We start from the raw sequence: 15,768 nt of genomic DNA on the forward strand, positions 1-15,768 counted from the left end.
CTTGAACGCAACACCACCACACAAGAAAAACTACGGTATCATCCATTCATCCCCTCTTTTTCTTTAAAAATCTGTACTGATATTACTTGATATATATAAACGTTTTTATGATTTTTTTTTTTTTTTTTTTTAAAAAAAAAAAAGAGAACGTTCCCTATACCAAAAGAATAGCTACTTGGAAGACTTAGTTTCCAAAAGAATCAAATTTTGCAACAGTTTCACGTTTGCATAATTTTATGACTGGAGGTTGCAAATTTGTATGGACCAACCTCTCACTCCGTTCTTCCATTCTCCAAAGGGAAGGCTTATAGTGAGATCCCTCAAACCACACGACTCGATCATGTTATCTCACTTGCAACAACTGCTTTTTATTTCGAGAAACTACGACATACATCAAATATGCCCTAATTTCAGTAATTTGGTTTAGGTTAAAATGAGATACATACCATCCACTAAATGCTTCATGTCATGAGAAACCCACCATCCAACATCTCAAAAGTCCTGGGCGTCACTGCAAGAAGATACACTAACAGATCCACAAGCAGGTTAGTGAATAAATTAAACAACAAATGCCAAAGAGATGCAAAGCACCATTTATAATTAAAACCCAGAAACAATTTTCTTTCACTACCTAATGATCCTAGAAGTCTACAACCCATGTTTTATTCATTTATATGGGCAAAAAGATCAAGCATGGGAGCAAGGCAAATGCAAAGCAGATATAAGAAGGGGAGCACATGATCTTCACTGAGATCAACATTTCAAAACCAATTAAATAAAAATTGTCTCAATGTGTACTTTCTGGAGAATTATGTATCCGGCTTAAATTTACCGACTTACACTCATCAATTGACATTGGTGCCAATGCCTCAGTACCATCAGTAACACCTAGGACTCCAAACATAGTATCATCAGTAAAAGCTTGCTTTCCCTCGGAAACATTGGTGGAACAATTTCCATCTCCATCGCATGCCATGGAGCAGTCCTCACTACCAGATGGAAGAACGGTAGACAGCAGGGCATGTTGAAAAGAGGGATCTTCAACTACCTCCAGATTCTCCAGGCTAGATATTATGATTGCGACTGTGTCAGCTTTCTCCACGTGATTGATGGATGGAGTATGCTCCTCTGGTTCATCGCTACCAAGACTGATAACTGGCTCCACCACCTCCTTACAGAAGTTTGAAGCAGCATCATCCTTTTTATCCGAATGCTCTTCTGCTATCTCCTGACCAGAAGTTGGGAAAGCATCCTCCAACTTTTCATCAGTGGAAGCAGTCACTGTCTCACCCAGTTTCTCATGATCAGAAGCCAGAACTTGCTCTTCTGTGAGCTTTTGTGTTGAAGGTGGAATTTCCACCACCTCTTCAGCTTCTCCACTAATAAATGGAACTGGTACTTGTTTCTGAGCATTGATAGTTAGATCAGGACCCTCCCGATCCTTAGTTGAAACACTAACCGATTCTTTTGAAAGAAAAGACGAGACAGGAAATCTGGTTTTCATTTCTTCGCCCTGCTTCTTGTATAGAGCCATAGCTCTCTGCAAATTACAACAAAAACAATAAGCACGGCTTACAACAAACCATTTTCCCTTCAGAAACAAAGGCAACTGAATAATGTGTTTATTGGCATCTGTCATTGTGAAAAATTGAATAACTAGCCTTTTGTGGAACAAAAGTACTTGACGAGAATAACTAAGAAACTAAACTGGGTTAATTAAACCAACAACTCAAAAACAATATCCTCAAGTCAAGACAATTAAAGGAAACAAGAAAAAAAAGTGCAGTAATGCTGTAATGAGAATGAACTATAACTATAGAAGGATTATCAGAGAATATAAAAAAGCATGATGTCATGGAACAAAATTATATTCTTGAAAGGGTGCGATCTATGAACAGAGACCTTGACAAATGGTTTTAAGACCCATTGAAACTGAAGAAGCATTATGGACAAATTATAAATTTCAAAAGAAGGGCTGCTGACTAGTAACCCACAACTAACTGTTTGCTCTCTTTAGCTAAATAGAATTTACCGTGCATATTGCACAGTAAGCTCCAGTTAATCTTATGCTGTCCCCAACAACGAAACAAGTGGGTAGATGTATAAGGATATAAGCCAACTGCATTTATGAAGATGTCTAGAAATACATAAAATAGGCGCCAGTAACAACACCAACCAAGCTTTTAATAGGAAAATACATATGCACAGAGCATATGTATCAAAAGCAAATAAAAACTCATTCTTAACAGCAAAAAATGAAGCAACATACACATACTCGAAGTTGTACCTGTAAAACAGAATCCTTTATTGCAGGGAAGAGTGGGGCAGTCAAATTTGTATTAAGAATCTTCATTCCTGCTTTTCCATTCTCCTGCATTAGGGGAAAAAAAGGAAAAACATAAATCAATGACGTAAACTAACGCAAATTTAGCAACAGAAACCTACAGATATCTCCATAATTCTAACCTCTGTAGATAAATCCATAGAAACATCCCCATCAGCTGAATCTCCTTCTATATCCATTATGCTTCTGCACTGCTTATACACTTCAATATCAGCAAGTTCTACTGATATGTCAAGCTTAGAAAGATAAACACGGCAAAAACCATTGTCGTTTACTGTTTTAGAAGTCTCAGGAGTCTTCCTAGGGACAACTTGCTTAGGAGCTTCTTTATGATCAATTTCTGTAATGATGTCATCAGATCTCTTTATCTCAATGCTTTCTGCCCGAGATACAGATCTACTACGGTCATTCCGAGATCTCTGCCCCGACTTACCAGCCCAAACTTCATCCATGGGCACACGTAAATGATTATCTTCTTTCTGGGATGCAGAAGGAAACTCCATACTTATGCCACTATTTTGTCCCTTCCACAGCTCTGCACTTGCCTCCCATCCCCGATCAGTCATCATGTGCCTGTTCTGCTCCCAATCAGGCTTCCCCTGCATATGAGCTCCATCCCCCAAGACACCATTACTTCCATCCCATCCATGCAAATGCGGGGGGCATGACTCATCTGGTCGATTTCGCCACCCAAATGGGCGGCCATGACCAGAATACCTATCAGCATCAGGAATGTGGTAAGGAAGCCCAGTAGGATTCAACTCTAGCGATGGCCTAACGCCAAAAAGTGGACCAGCAAACTGTGGCATCAAAGGATGAAACCCTCCAGGTGGCTGGACATGTTGAAATGGAATAAAACCATTTGTTACAGGTGTAGTAGACCAGTTTGGAACACCTTTCCAAGCATTTCCCTGCCCTCTCCCTATATTGTTATCACCAGACCTCTTGTAACGATTACTGGATTTGCCTCGACTGTCTTCTTCATAGGAACCATAAACGGAAGGACTGTCAACACCAGTCCTGAAAGGAGGTGGTGGAGGAAGAGCAGAAGATGAGCTATTAGGCGGGTGATTGGTCCTATTAAACGACGATGAAACAGATACTGTATCACCATCTTGTTGAGAAAAATCATCTGCTGCTGGCTTCTCTGAAGGCCAGTCCTGGGTTCCTCGCCACTCCTGGCTTGGCCAGTCTTGGCTTCCTCGCCACTCCTGGCTTCCTCTGTCTTCAATAGCAGAATAATCCCTGGCATCCTTGGATCCACTTCTCCTGTGCCCAGATTCTTCAACATCAAAGCTCCGCCTTACAGGAGTTCTGTTTGAATGTCTCCGCTCATTACTTGTCGACGAATGGGATTTCTCCTTCAACTGCAAGGGTGAAACTTGTGCATCTGCAATTGGAGTCTTTTCAGTGGATGGCTGGCTCTTATCTTTGTAAATTGGTTTCTCCATGGACTTGGGCTTATCCATAGAGTGAGATTCAAAAGCTCTGTCAGGAACAGCAGAAGCATTTGTGAGCTCCCTTGAAGCTACATTATCCCGAACTCTTTCTTCATGCACAGATTCCTTGTACTTGGATTCATTGAGCTTTGAGCTATGCCTGGAAATAGAATATAATGGTTATGCTACAGCCATACTTTGACTTTACCCAAGTATAAATCCAGTAATAAAAAGCCATTCAGATACGTTAGAACTAACAACTGAGGGAGCTTAAAGGTGGAAAAAGCTAACTAGCTTGTACAATAACAGAACCCATCATCCTGATGTCCATTGACTTTGTCACGAGGCAATCAGTGTCATGTATGTCCCACACTCACATGTAACAACATCAAAACCACAACAAAGAACAATCTCTTAAACAAGTAAAGTTGAGCTGGAATCCGGCATTGTAAACTTTTAAGGTGCATGTATAATATACATCACAACTCATCATGCAACCAAACATATTCTACATGCTAATTGTTAAAGTAGTACTCTCTAAGCAATAAATTCACCATCAAGAACAAGTCTCCCACTACCTCCGTAAAGAAATGCAAGGCTGCCAAAGCAACAAAATAGAAAGATCAAGGATACCTGTATTGATCTTTGGTCAAATGAGAACCAGCGACAGGAGAGCTCTTCCTTCTGCTACTGGTAATTGTAGAGTCCCCGTCGACAAGGCGTGATCGAGACCTTCCTCTATCTGTAGGTAACTCTACTTTGCCACCACTCAATTTCTTCTCCACTTCGTGACGGCGTTCTTTATTATTTTGGGGCTTGAGATCACTACGATCCTCTTCGTCAGATGATCTCTTCTTTCCCCTGTAGTCCTTGTATCTCGTGGCTCTGTCATCAAGAACATACGGACTACCATCATAATCACTGTTCTGTGTCTTCGATTTCTTGTGACGATTCTCTACAGATCTACTTTCATCCCTTGAGTGCCTAGTATCAGATCTGTCCCTTAGCGGATCTTTTGGGGTACGGTCATCTCTGACCCTGTCATCTCGGTTCCTGTGTTCCCTGTCTAAATCTTCTCTATACTTGTCTCTGTACCTATCTTCCTTGTACTTTTCGTCCTTGTGTCTTTCATCCTTGGATGATAATCTTCTTCCATTAGAATCTCTGACATCATCTGGATATTTGTCCTTTTCATCAGAGTCATCTCTTTTCCTCCTTGTCCGTTTCTCAAGTTCTTTGTCTAACTGGGCATTCCGTAAATCTTCTTGCCTTAGCCACTCTGGTAATACAACAAACAGAAAACAGGTAAGAAATGAAATTCAGAGTAAAACAATGGCTACTGAAGACACCCCACATCACCACTACAACAAAGCATTTGCGCAAATCAAATGAAAAAAAAAAAGTACAAGCTCAAATAAGTATGCTAGAGTTACTGCAAACAGTACAGAGATAGGAAATATTATAGTTCATTCACATGTCATATAAATACCAGGACCTTACCCCCACCCAGCTTAACCAGGAGATAAATGGTGCTTCTCTCTCAAGGTCAAGGAACCTATTACCGGATTAGCAATGATTTAGCTTATCAGACAACCTTTGAGCCATTATTACGTCCTACCAATCAGAAAACATACCAGCTAATAGTAATACGCTTATTTACTATTTAAATTGCCCCCCTAATCAACTACCAATCAATATGGTATATTTACTCCACGGAAAATTATAATAAGTAAGATTAGACGATTGGTCAACTTGAATATTACATGATGAAAGAACAAAAAGTGATGCAGCAAAGGTAAGAAGTAAATTATATCATTGTCGTGAAACAAATCCCGCCAATGACAAGCATGACTTTTGACACTTACTATATCTCGACATAAGTGAAAGAGTGAAATTCCAGCTGAAGAAAAAGGTGCACTATTGTGACAACAGCCAAAGACTTTGATCTCTTCACAACAACCATCACATTGTAACTTAACACTGTTACTTAATCCTAATCTCTATAACAACTAACAAGGACAAACCACATTCAGAAGATAAAATCAAATAATGAGTTTAAGATAAACACAAATAGTGAGGATACGGAGCAAACGACTAGGTATAAGATTTGCCAGCTCAAGCAAACATCGCAGGAAACCATATAAAAGCTCTTCTTCACATTTGTTGACACTTGATAACATTTTCCTCTGATGCAAACTTTAATTGCAAGAATTTTTCAACCATGGTGTCAGTCACTCTCACTTCTTTTCCCAATTAGTTATTTCATATTATTGGCAATCCTGCTTACCAAACAAACTAAAATAAAGGTTTGCAACAACACCACTCAACCTCTACAATCAGGTAAATTATCAAGCCACTTGCTCGTCTTATACCAAAAAAACCCATACCTCCGGCACTAATGACAGTCCGCGTGCATTCTAAGTTCTCGGGTGAATATTTTCAAAATGTATTCACAATCTTAATAGGTTTCTTTATATGTATTTTAGTATTAATTTAGTTACTAAACATATGTATATTACCGTTTAATTATTATGGTCTTTACTTATTTATTCACAAACAAAATAAATTGATTATGGCTGTCTTTCCTATTTAAGCCCATACTCTTTAAAAAAATGCATCCCACAGATCCCTCGATTTAATCTTTTCCGAATTAATGGATTTCCTTAAAAATTTGACAGTTTTGGTAATTTTCCTCCAAAAACATCTGCCTAAAAAATACACATCCAATTGTGTTTCCTAAATTGTTAGAACACAATGATTGAGGCATGAGAGAAAACTCAGACCGCTACTCATGCAACCACAGAAATTAAATCTCAGACACGAGCCACAAAACCGCTCTACGTTGACAAAACCAATCCAAAGGGTAAAAGAGGGACTTACTAGTTCCAATGAAACTGCTACTCAGAGCGGTAAATTCTTCAAGTAAGTAATAAGCAAATCACTTTGTTACATCTGAGCACCAAGTGTAACCGACTTATCTATTAACCCAAATATGGTCAAAGATATCCCACAAAACCAGAAAACAATGGCGATACATCATCTTTTGGAGAACCCTATGCCGTTATTTGACATATACATAACCCCACCACCATAACATCTATGGATATTCTTTTACCATGGACCCAAAATACGACAAGTACAGATGCACTAAACCTGATATCAAAGTTTTAGTCTTTGTTTTAAATTGTAGAAATTAGACTCCAGAGATGTCTGAAAAGAAAATCGACCTCCCTTAAGTACTAAAGCCATGCTCCCACAATTATAGGTAACATGTGTTGCTATGAAATCCCACTCTGTCCAATTCCATGAGAACTCATACACAGGAAGAGAAGAATCTAAGGTCATCTGTGTTTTCTCTATTCATAAGACTAACGCCGCAATCAACTCTACTATGCAAAGAGGTGTAAAATGATAAAAAAATCAATTCAACACTGTCTTCATAGGAGGACAGTAATACGTGAAATACTAATTTGGGTAACAACAAATACTGTTCTGTATATTTTAAAAAAAAAACACCTACACCAAAGAGGATTCCCTCCCATCCTTAGTTAAACAAACTGACTAAATATGGTCCATAATTACATATAAACAAAACATAAATCATACAAACAACACACTTAAAGTTACCTTACCAGTATTTCCAACTTCCAATTTCGTTGCCGAACGCTCTTCCAAATGAGAAGTCTGTTTCCTACTCCCCTCGCTCTCCACAACCCCCGACTTCCCAATCCCTCTATCACCAGATCTCTCATGCCTAACATCTTGAACCTTTGTACTCCTCTCCACAACATGTTCCTTTTCTTTCCGACTCAAATCTTTACTCTTCGACTCAACCACCTTACTTTTCTTAACAACATCCTCACTTTCTCCCACTACAACAACATTCACTTCTTTCTTCTCACTCCTACTCAATGATTTACTATTATTCCCACTCTTGGAATCAACCAAAACCTTCTGTTTCTCTTTCTCTTTCTCTTTGTCCCCACCATTCCACCTATCAACATCACTCCTCTCTTTCCTCCTCTTTGAACTACTACTACTAATATTATTATTCTCTTCCACTAAACCAGTGTTCCCCCCATCATGTTTCCGTTTCTCAGACGATCCAGATTCTTTCAAAACCCTAACTTCTTTAATAACTTCTTCAGAATCCGAATGTTCTTTAACTTCTTTTGAACTATTGTTGTTGTTATTATGCTTGTGTTGCTTATGAGATTTGTGCCGTGAACTTCTCGGCATATTGGATTTCAAAATTTCAAAACCCTAATAAACCGGTTGGAAAAAAAAAAAAAAAAAAACTAATTAGATTCTAATCGATGAAAGGGAATAATAATAGGATTGAAAAGGAGGGAAATTTAAGACGAGATCTTGATTTATTTGATTGATTGGTTAATGAATGAGATCGGGGTTATGGAGCGGCGAAGATAGAGAGAGAGAGAGAAAATGAGGATGTATATATATATATATATATATATATTATTATATTATTATTATATATGAAGGGTCGTTGGAGAAGAAATGAAATGGAATCGAGAGTGTGTTTGAAAGATGGAAGACGGAGAGAGAATTGAGATTGGGTATTATTTTTCCACGAGGGGTATTGAAGATTTTTTTTAGTTGTTTATGTACACCGTTGGATGTTTCGGATGGTTGGCTTTATCTGGGTTAGTTTGTATTTCTGTCACGAAATTGCCCCTTTTCTTGTATTATATATATATATTGATTGTCGATATTAGTTTTGTAACTGTAAAATATGGAAGTAAATTGGAGAGTTGAATTATATAATCGGATTAATCAGTTAATGTATTAATTAAGTAAATATGAATATGGGATAAATTGAAACATGTACTAGAATAACAATATTGATTTCTTGAAGTTGTGAGAGTTACAATGTTCTAATTTTCTAGGGTTTTTATTTTGTTTGTAAATTATATGTAGTTTTAATTTAGTAATTGTATGAAATAGACCGCTATATATTAAAAATTCATAAATTAATTGGAAATCGGATCGGATTGGATTTTGAAAACACATCCAATTCCGATCTAATTATTTTTCGAAAAAAATGGATGTCGAAAACACAAATATCATTGCCAAATTCGGAAAAATATCGGATCGAAATTCAAAAATATTGGGTTTTTGGAAAAAAGAGACACCCTTATCCTTAGTGATTTCTACATATTCATCATCATTTCCCTTATAAATGGATGATCTCTATGCAATGAGATATATTATCACTGTTGTATTAGATAAATTTGAAGTGCTTTTATCTAATATATATATATATATATATATATATATATATATATATATATATATATATATATATATATATATATATATATATTTCATTGAAACCACATTTTATTTGACAATATTAGTGTCTTGGGAGACATTTTATTTGTCTGTGCCGCATGGAACCTAATTGCCAATACATGTTACAATTGTAAAGTCGCAAATGTATCTTGTATGATATTTTGAGGTAAGTTGTGTACAATTATACGATTTTTGGTTGTTCAAATTTTCCTCAAGACTTAGGAAATCATGGAAAACAACTAATCAAAAATCTGCCCAACCCAACACTCATCTTGGTTTAGTCTATTAAAAACCAAAGTCATTTTTCATTGGTTGGGTCATATTAGAACCTTCCTATCACACTTCAACAAAATAAAAACAAAAATATAGCAACTCTGTGCATAAACTTGTCCACAAACAGCAACTTCTCATTGGTCCAAACACTTTGTGAACTAGATAAACAGTTTTTTCGGACAGATAAACATTTTTTCTAGGTAGCCTCTCCACCAATCAGGACATGAGGTCTTGTGGACAGCAAATAGTGGTATGTCTACAAACTTATTCTAAAACAAAAAACATAACCAAATCTAAATATAAAAGTCTATCCCACCTCACCACAAAATACAAATTATCCTACTCCTAAACTATTTCATTAATTTCTCAACAATATCCGATTAACAATTCTACACATCATAATCTTGTATTAATTTTTTAGCATTGATAATAAGTTTTTTGTACTCCGCAACGAGAGGTACGTCCTGATCAAAATATGTTGATTTCCTATGGTGTCCAACATTTGCCAATTTGTCAACAAGCAACATACCACAGTGAGTTAGGGGTTTGGAGTGAACTTTTAATGGCTCTATGTTTATTTTCTTGCAAATCCTCAATGGCACTGAACGCTACTTGCATAAAACAAATTTGATTTTTTTTTACTTTCCACTTCCCCATTGTTGATCTTGTTGACATTAGACCCATTGTCGTTGACACACGTCAAATCACGAAAACCCAATCGCACCAGTTTTTGCCCAACATGTAGTATTGCCAATGCTTCAACAAGTGAAGAATCTAGATTTTCCACCGAAATTGTTGAACCCAAATAAAAACCAATAACCTGACTATACCCATTAAAGAGTAACAACAAACACCATGTAACTTTTGTGGTTTGACATCCTTTTGTGGTTTTTTCCACAAAATAATTACGTGTGTAATTGCTATTTGCGGCAAATTCGACCTCATAATCTTTCCTTTATGTGTATATATTGTTTTTGTGGGAAATTTGGAGAGAATAAATGGATTGTAAAGACTCTTTATTCAACTATGTTCAAAATAAACAAAATTAATAGACTTACGCTCATGCATTTGTAAAAAGACCCTTGGGTTGGCCCATGGGCCGAAAAATCCCATAAATTTAAGCCCTCGTATAATTTGCCCGACCCTCATGTAATTTGAGAGTCGGCCCGAACAATTTTTTAAGGGAATAAAGGCATTTTCTCAAAGTCCCGCATTAAGGCCCTCATAACTTTTATATGTAATTTTATTTATATTTTGTTAAGTAGTAAAATGAAAAGTATATTTTACACAAGTTATTGTTTTGTATAGGCTCTTCCAACATTACATGAAAAATCTAGTTCAAAATAACAAATTGTTCCATTGTCAGGATGTGAACCCGAGTCATTTATTCAATAAAATAGAAATCAAAGTGGTGTCATATGATTTTTGGTATATGGTAATGAAGTTTTTAATCAACTTCAACTAATCAACACACAAGTTATTCTACAACCTACAACACCACATCATATTTTTTGTTTCATATACATTTCTTATTGATTCATTACAAAAAACCCAATTTTTGAATTTTATTATCTTACAAATTTTAGCCAAATTATTAATTAAGTATACTAACCAAAGTCAAGATTAAAAAAACCTATTATTTAAACAATTAAACGTGATAATTAATTTATCGCGTATCAATTTAACAAGATTATACTAAATAAATGTAAATAAAGTTTAAACCCGCCCTCAAACTCGGTCCAGTCCATTAAAAACCGTAACGATAAAACTCAGTCACTTGTTTCCAGTCTTCCTCTCTTGGAAAAATCTCTCAATCTCCACACCATGGTAAACCCTAAACCCTAAACCCTTGTTCAACGTTGTTGTGTTTTGATTTTCTTGTTTGTTTTATTTATTTTTCGACAGGGTATCGATTTAATAGCTGGAGGGAAGAGCTGATGATATTTACCTCAAGGTTTTACTTCTCTTCTCATTTTATTATGTTTATTAATATCTACTGAACAGGTTTTTTAATCTTAGTTGCCAAAATTGTGGTTGTTGATATACTTTGAGTAATGCCTGTTTTTTATGTGTTTTGAGTGATTTTTGGCATTATTTGATAACAAATTTTGACTTCATTGTTAATTTGTTCCTTTTATGCAATAAATTTCCTTTGGGCTGTCAAAACTTTGAGACCTTACTGTACATTATTTATGTGAAATAATTTGTCCCTGCTCCCTGTTTGTCTTCTTTGTTCCTCAGTGTTGGTAACACCTTGGGGACTTTTCTGTAGAGCATTTATAGCTCTATACACGTATCGAGTTTTGACCTTGCTTAAAAAATCTGATTTTGCCATTCCTTTGTCATGTTAGGAGCTTTTACCAATCTGCAGAATCATAGTTAGGGATAGTTAGTTGTGTTGAGTAGTGAGTAGTAGCCTATTTCTAAGGAAAATGATGGTTGAACATCTTGAAATAACTAAGGGTGTGAAACACTTTGTTTTGAAAGTAATAAATGACAATTCGAGTCTATATCTCACGTGCGCACGTACACACACAAGTAGTGGTACTTGGTTCAAGATACGTTGAATCTCTTGTTTCCTTTACACTACTAAACCCTAAATCTCTTTTGGAAACTATTGAAACCGTGTTTCTCATTTAGTTTTAAATCACTTGAAAATGTCTGTTCAGTAAACTAGCTGGATGAAATGAACTGCTGTATTTAAGGTCAGAACCTTCTCATTTGATATTTTTGTAGTAAAACTACATTGGTTATAATTTTTGTCTTGAGAGTGCAGCATTATTTGTCATGGTAAAATTTGGTAGGCCTTTTTTTTCTTTTTTAGTGATCATAATTCTTTGTGTATTGCAACTGTTAAGTTTTCTCCATCTTATGAATCTCCTCATTAGGAATCACCTGTTTATAACTTTTTCCAAGTACTGATATTTATGTATATAGTTATATTACATTCATTACTAGTCCATTAGGTCTGGATTTGCTTTTGATCGATTGTTCTTTGTTTTGATAATGTTCACATCTAGTTACATATTTTAGAAACTCATTCATGTATTCTTACAAGTAAAAACTGCCCAAAAGGAAATCTTTTATTACTATCAGGACAAAGTGTTTCACATGCTTAGTGTTTTCTAGATGTTCACCCTCATTTTCCTTAGTAATGGATGATATCTATGCAATGAAAGTTATCAGAATTGTTGCATTAGAAAATTCGAAGTGCTAGTATCTTATCTGATTTATTTTTTGTTTTCTTCAGTGAAATCGCATTCGCAGAGTGACAGGATTCGTGTGTGGAAGCTTTTTCTTTGCCAGTGCCGCGTGGAACCTATTATGAACATGTTATGGAAATACTAATTGGACGAACCCATCGCAACATGCTCACGTTAGTCTCAACACGCTTGTTTTTGTACCGGGGAGATTCTTTACCCCTAAGAAGGTTGTGTTTAATCCCTGGGGCTGCCAAAGTCCACACCAGGGTGAAGCTCCAGAGTCGTACAGAGCGTCAAAGTGGCCCCCTCACACTTGCAACACTTGGATTTAAGAGAGAACCTGAAAGCGAAAAGGACAACAAAACCAACAAAATTGGACCAACTAGTTCAGCTGAAGATTTTCGTAAAACTATTAAGAAGCCAATAAGAATTAGTGCAGTTAAGGCAGTGGGGGTGAAGGTACCTCTCGAAATAGAAGCAGCACCATTTGCTGCAAAGACGTTTTCAGAGCTTGGTCTCCCACCTTTGTTGATTGAGCATTTAGATAGGGTTGGCCTGACTGTTCCCACTGATGTTCAGGCCACAGCTATTCCTACGATCTCAAAGGATCACGATGTCATAATTCAGTCCTACACAGGTTCAGGAAAGACCCTCGCTTACCTCCTTCCCATACTTGCTAAGATTGGTCCACTTAAATGTTCTTCTGAGACTGACGAACCTGATAAGAAAAAGGGTATAGAAGCAGTAATTGTGGCACCTTCTAGAGAGCTAGGAATGCAGATTGTAAGAGAGGTTGAGAAGTTGTTGGGACCTGCAGGAAAAAAGGCGGTTCAGCAGCTTGTTGGTGGTGCTAATCGATCAAGGCAGGAAGAAGCTCTGAAGAAGAACAAGCCTGCGATTGTTGTTGGGACACCTGGAAGGATTGCAGAGATCAGTGCAGCTGGGAAACTACAAACTCATGGGTGTCGTTTCCTTGTTTTGGATGAAGTTGATGAGCTCCTTTCATTCAATTTTCGCGAAGACATGCATAGAATATTAGAACATGTTGGTAAGAGGGCTGGTGGAGAGCAGCCCAATAAGGCACTGGGACCACTAGCTCGGCGTATTGAGCGTCAGACCATCTTTGTTTCTGCAACAGTGCCATTTTCGGTTGTAAGGGCAGCGAGGAGCTGGGGACGTGACCCACTTCTTGTCCGTGCGAAAAATGTTCTGCCACTCGATTCCATTCCTGCATCAGGACCTGTTTCAATATCAGGTTCAACTTCCACTTCCGCATCAAGCGTAATGACTCAAGGTACAGTTGAGAGCTTGCCACCAGTCCTGAAACACTATTACTGTGTATCAAGAGCTCAACACAAGATCGATACCTTGAGAAAATGTGTACATGCTCTTGATGCCAAGTCTGTTATTGCGTTCATGAATCACTCGAAGCGGTTGAAAGATGTTGTATTCAAGCTAGAAGCACGTGGAATCAAGGCTTCTGAGTTGCATGGGGATATTGGCAAGCTTGCTAGGTCAACAGTTTTGAAGAAATTCAAAGGCGGGGAAGTGAGAGTGCTGGTCACAAATGAGCTGTCTGCAAGGGGGTTAGATGTTGCTGAATGTGATCTTGTGGTTAATCTTGACCTGCCAACGGACTCCATCCATTATGCTCATCGGGCTGGAAGGACAGGTCGACTAGGTCGAAAGGGTTCTGTGGTCAGCATATGTGAGGAGCCAGAGGTGTTCATTGTGAAGAAGATGCAGAGGCAGCTTGGTGTGCCCATTAATCATTGTGAGTTCACAGAGGGAAATCTTGTTGTCTCAAACGAAGAAAAGGAGAAAGAAAACACTCCGTCAGAGGTGGCAAGGTGATGTCGTCGGTTTATGATTTCGTCACGCTGTGTCTCGACAACGAATCAGGTATCTTCTTATTTAATTTGTTCTATATACTTTCTTTTTCGTTCTCATAGTGTTGTTTTCTGATTTTGTTGTGTGATTTTTTGTGGCTTATTAGGCTGAGAAATCATACTGCTGCGTTTAGTGAACTTGATGAAGTTCATAAGCTGTAATACTTGTTTTGGTCAAGTTAACTTGGATCTATTTAACCAACTCTTTAGTGACAATCAGTGCGGAATTGCTAAGGAGGTAAGCTCTAATTATTTTAATGATTAATGAGCTTGTTTTATATATATTTTTCTGGTTCATTTTTTGGTACAGTTTTGTATATTGTTTCTTGCTGGATTTTAATGGTGGGTTTTTTTTTGAAGTTTTTGAAGTGGTACTGGTGTTGGTGGTGGATTAACAAGTTTTTTTTTTTTTTTTTTTTTGACTAATATGATTTGGGTTTATGTAATCTGTTTTGTTTGTATCCCGTATTCTTTTGTTTGAAGTGGCATGCCATTGTGTTCTATATATTGGGTTGTCTAACTCTACATATTTATCTTTTTGCTTTGCAGATATTTGAAGGCTAAAGCAGACTTAAGTTGGTCAAGTACAGAAAAATATTATGAAGCTCAACGACGCATTTAAACAATTTTTTCGTTGTTTTGTACTTCTGTTTTTGTATTTGTTCGAACATGTCCTTGATGGAGGTTCTGTCTTGTAATGAATATGTATATGAAATCCAAAGAGGTTGTGGAGTTTATTTTTTGGTATTTCGAAAGGCAAGTGGATGTACCGATAGTGGTGTCAAATGGGTCAGGCCAATGTTTAAATCTCGAAGCTTTTTCTCCATTTACAACCCTATCGGTCGGTTTTAAAGAAACTTTACCCGGCCCTTGAGAGGGTTTGAAACGTAAGGGCGGATATTATGTTATTATGTTATACATTTGATTTACAAAATAAATTTAGAAACATTAGTTAAAAATGATAAAATCGAATGCACTTTCCAATTAAACTTTTAAACTACTAAAAAAAACTTGTTAAAATTATATTAATCAATTAAGATCAGTTAAATTCATTTCATAAAATATTATAGTGAAATTATAAAATTGGCAAACTTAATAGATAAACGTTATTTTAAGTGATTTTTAGCATATTAATGCTAAAATGAAATATATTGTAAAAATATATGTTGAGGGCCTAATGAGAGCCGGGCTTAAAGGAGGGCTTAAGTTTCAAAGTCTAGGCCCTTTACCCTCCCCTCAAAGGCTTGAGGGCCGGATAGGCCTAGTCCATAAATGTGTAAATGTCTCATTTTGAGGGCTTTTTCAAC

At 36.8% G+C, this 15,768-nt stretch overlaps 2 protein-coding genes across 3 annotated transcripts; one reads left to right on the forward strand and one right to left on the reverse strand.

Moving 5' to 3' along the window:
* Positions 1 to 722: 722 nt before the first annotated feature.
* Positions 723 to 8,327, reverse strand: LOC147514010 (LOW protein: zinc finger CCCH domain protein). The gene is made up of 5 exons (XM_086597402.1): positions 7,416 to 8,327; positions 4,417 to 5,062; positions 2,467 to 3,943; positions 2,288 to 2,371; positions 723 to 1,540 (listed from the first exon to the last, which is right to left on the reverse strand). Exons 1-5 carry the CDS (start codon positions 8,020 to 8,022, stop codon positions 788 to 790), a joined length of 3,567 nt encoding a protein of 1,188 aa, XP_086453528.1. The 5' UTR covers positions 8,023 to 8,327; the 3' UTR covers positions 723 to 787.
* A 2,760-nt stretch (positions 8,328 to 11,087) lies between these two features.
* Positions 11,088 to 15,208, forward strand: EMB1586 (P-loop containing nucleoside triphosphate hydrolases superfamily protein). Of its 2 annotated transcripts, XM_086597412.1 has the most exons (5): positions 11,088 to 11,196; positions 11,275 to 11,323; positions 12,620 to 14,474; positions 14,569 to 14,699; positions 15,011 to 15,208. In XM_086597412.1, the coding sequence occupies exon 3, from the start codon at positions 12,705 to 12,707 to the stop codon at positions 14,424 to 14,426; it is 1,722 nt and encodes a 573-aa protein (XP_086453538.1). In that variant the 5' UTR covers positions 11,088 to 11,196; positions 11,275 to 11,323; positions 12,620 to 12,704; the 3' UTR covers positions 14,427 to 14,474; positions 14,569 to 14,699; positions 15,011 to 15,208. The 2 variants fall into 2 exon arrangements, with proteins under 2 accessions (XP_086453538.1, XP_086453539.1); XM_086597413.1 differs by lacking the exons at positions 11,088 to 11,196; positions 11,275 to 11,323 and adding an exon at positions 11,890 to 12,074.
* Positions 15,209 to 15,768: the final 560 nt, after the last annotated feature.

This window comes from Coptis chinensis, chromosome 3, assembly GCF_015680905.1.
Source record: "Coptis chinensis isolate HL-2020 chromosome 3, ASM1568090v1, whole genome shotgun sequence".
NCBI classification, from domain to species: domain Eukaryota; kingdom Viridiplantae; phylum Streptophyta; class Magnoliopsida; order Ranunculales; family Ranunculaceae; genus Coptis; species Coptis chinensis.

Coding starts and splice junctions, on each gene's coding strand:
- EMB1586 (XM_086597412.1), top strand. CDS start 12,705: ATGGAAATACTAATTGGACGAACCCATCGCAACATGCTCACGTTAGTC.
- LOC147514010 (XM_086597402.1), bottom strand. CDS start 8,022: ATGCCGAGAAGTTCACGGCACAAATCTCATAAGCAACACAAGCATAAT. Junction 5,063..7,415: donor ATTGGAAGTTGGAAATACTG/GTAAGGTAACTT, acceptor TTGTATTACCAG/AGTGGCTAAGGCAAGAAGAT. Junction 3,944..4,416: donor TTGACCAAAGATCAATACAG/GTATCCTTGATC, acceptor TTCTATTTCCAG/GCATAGCTCAAAGCTCAATG.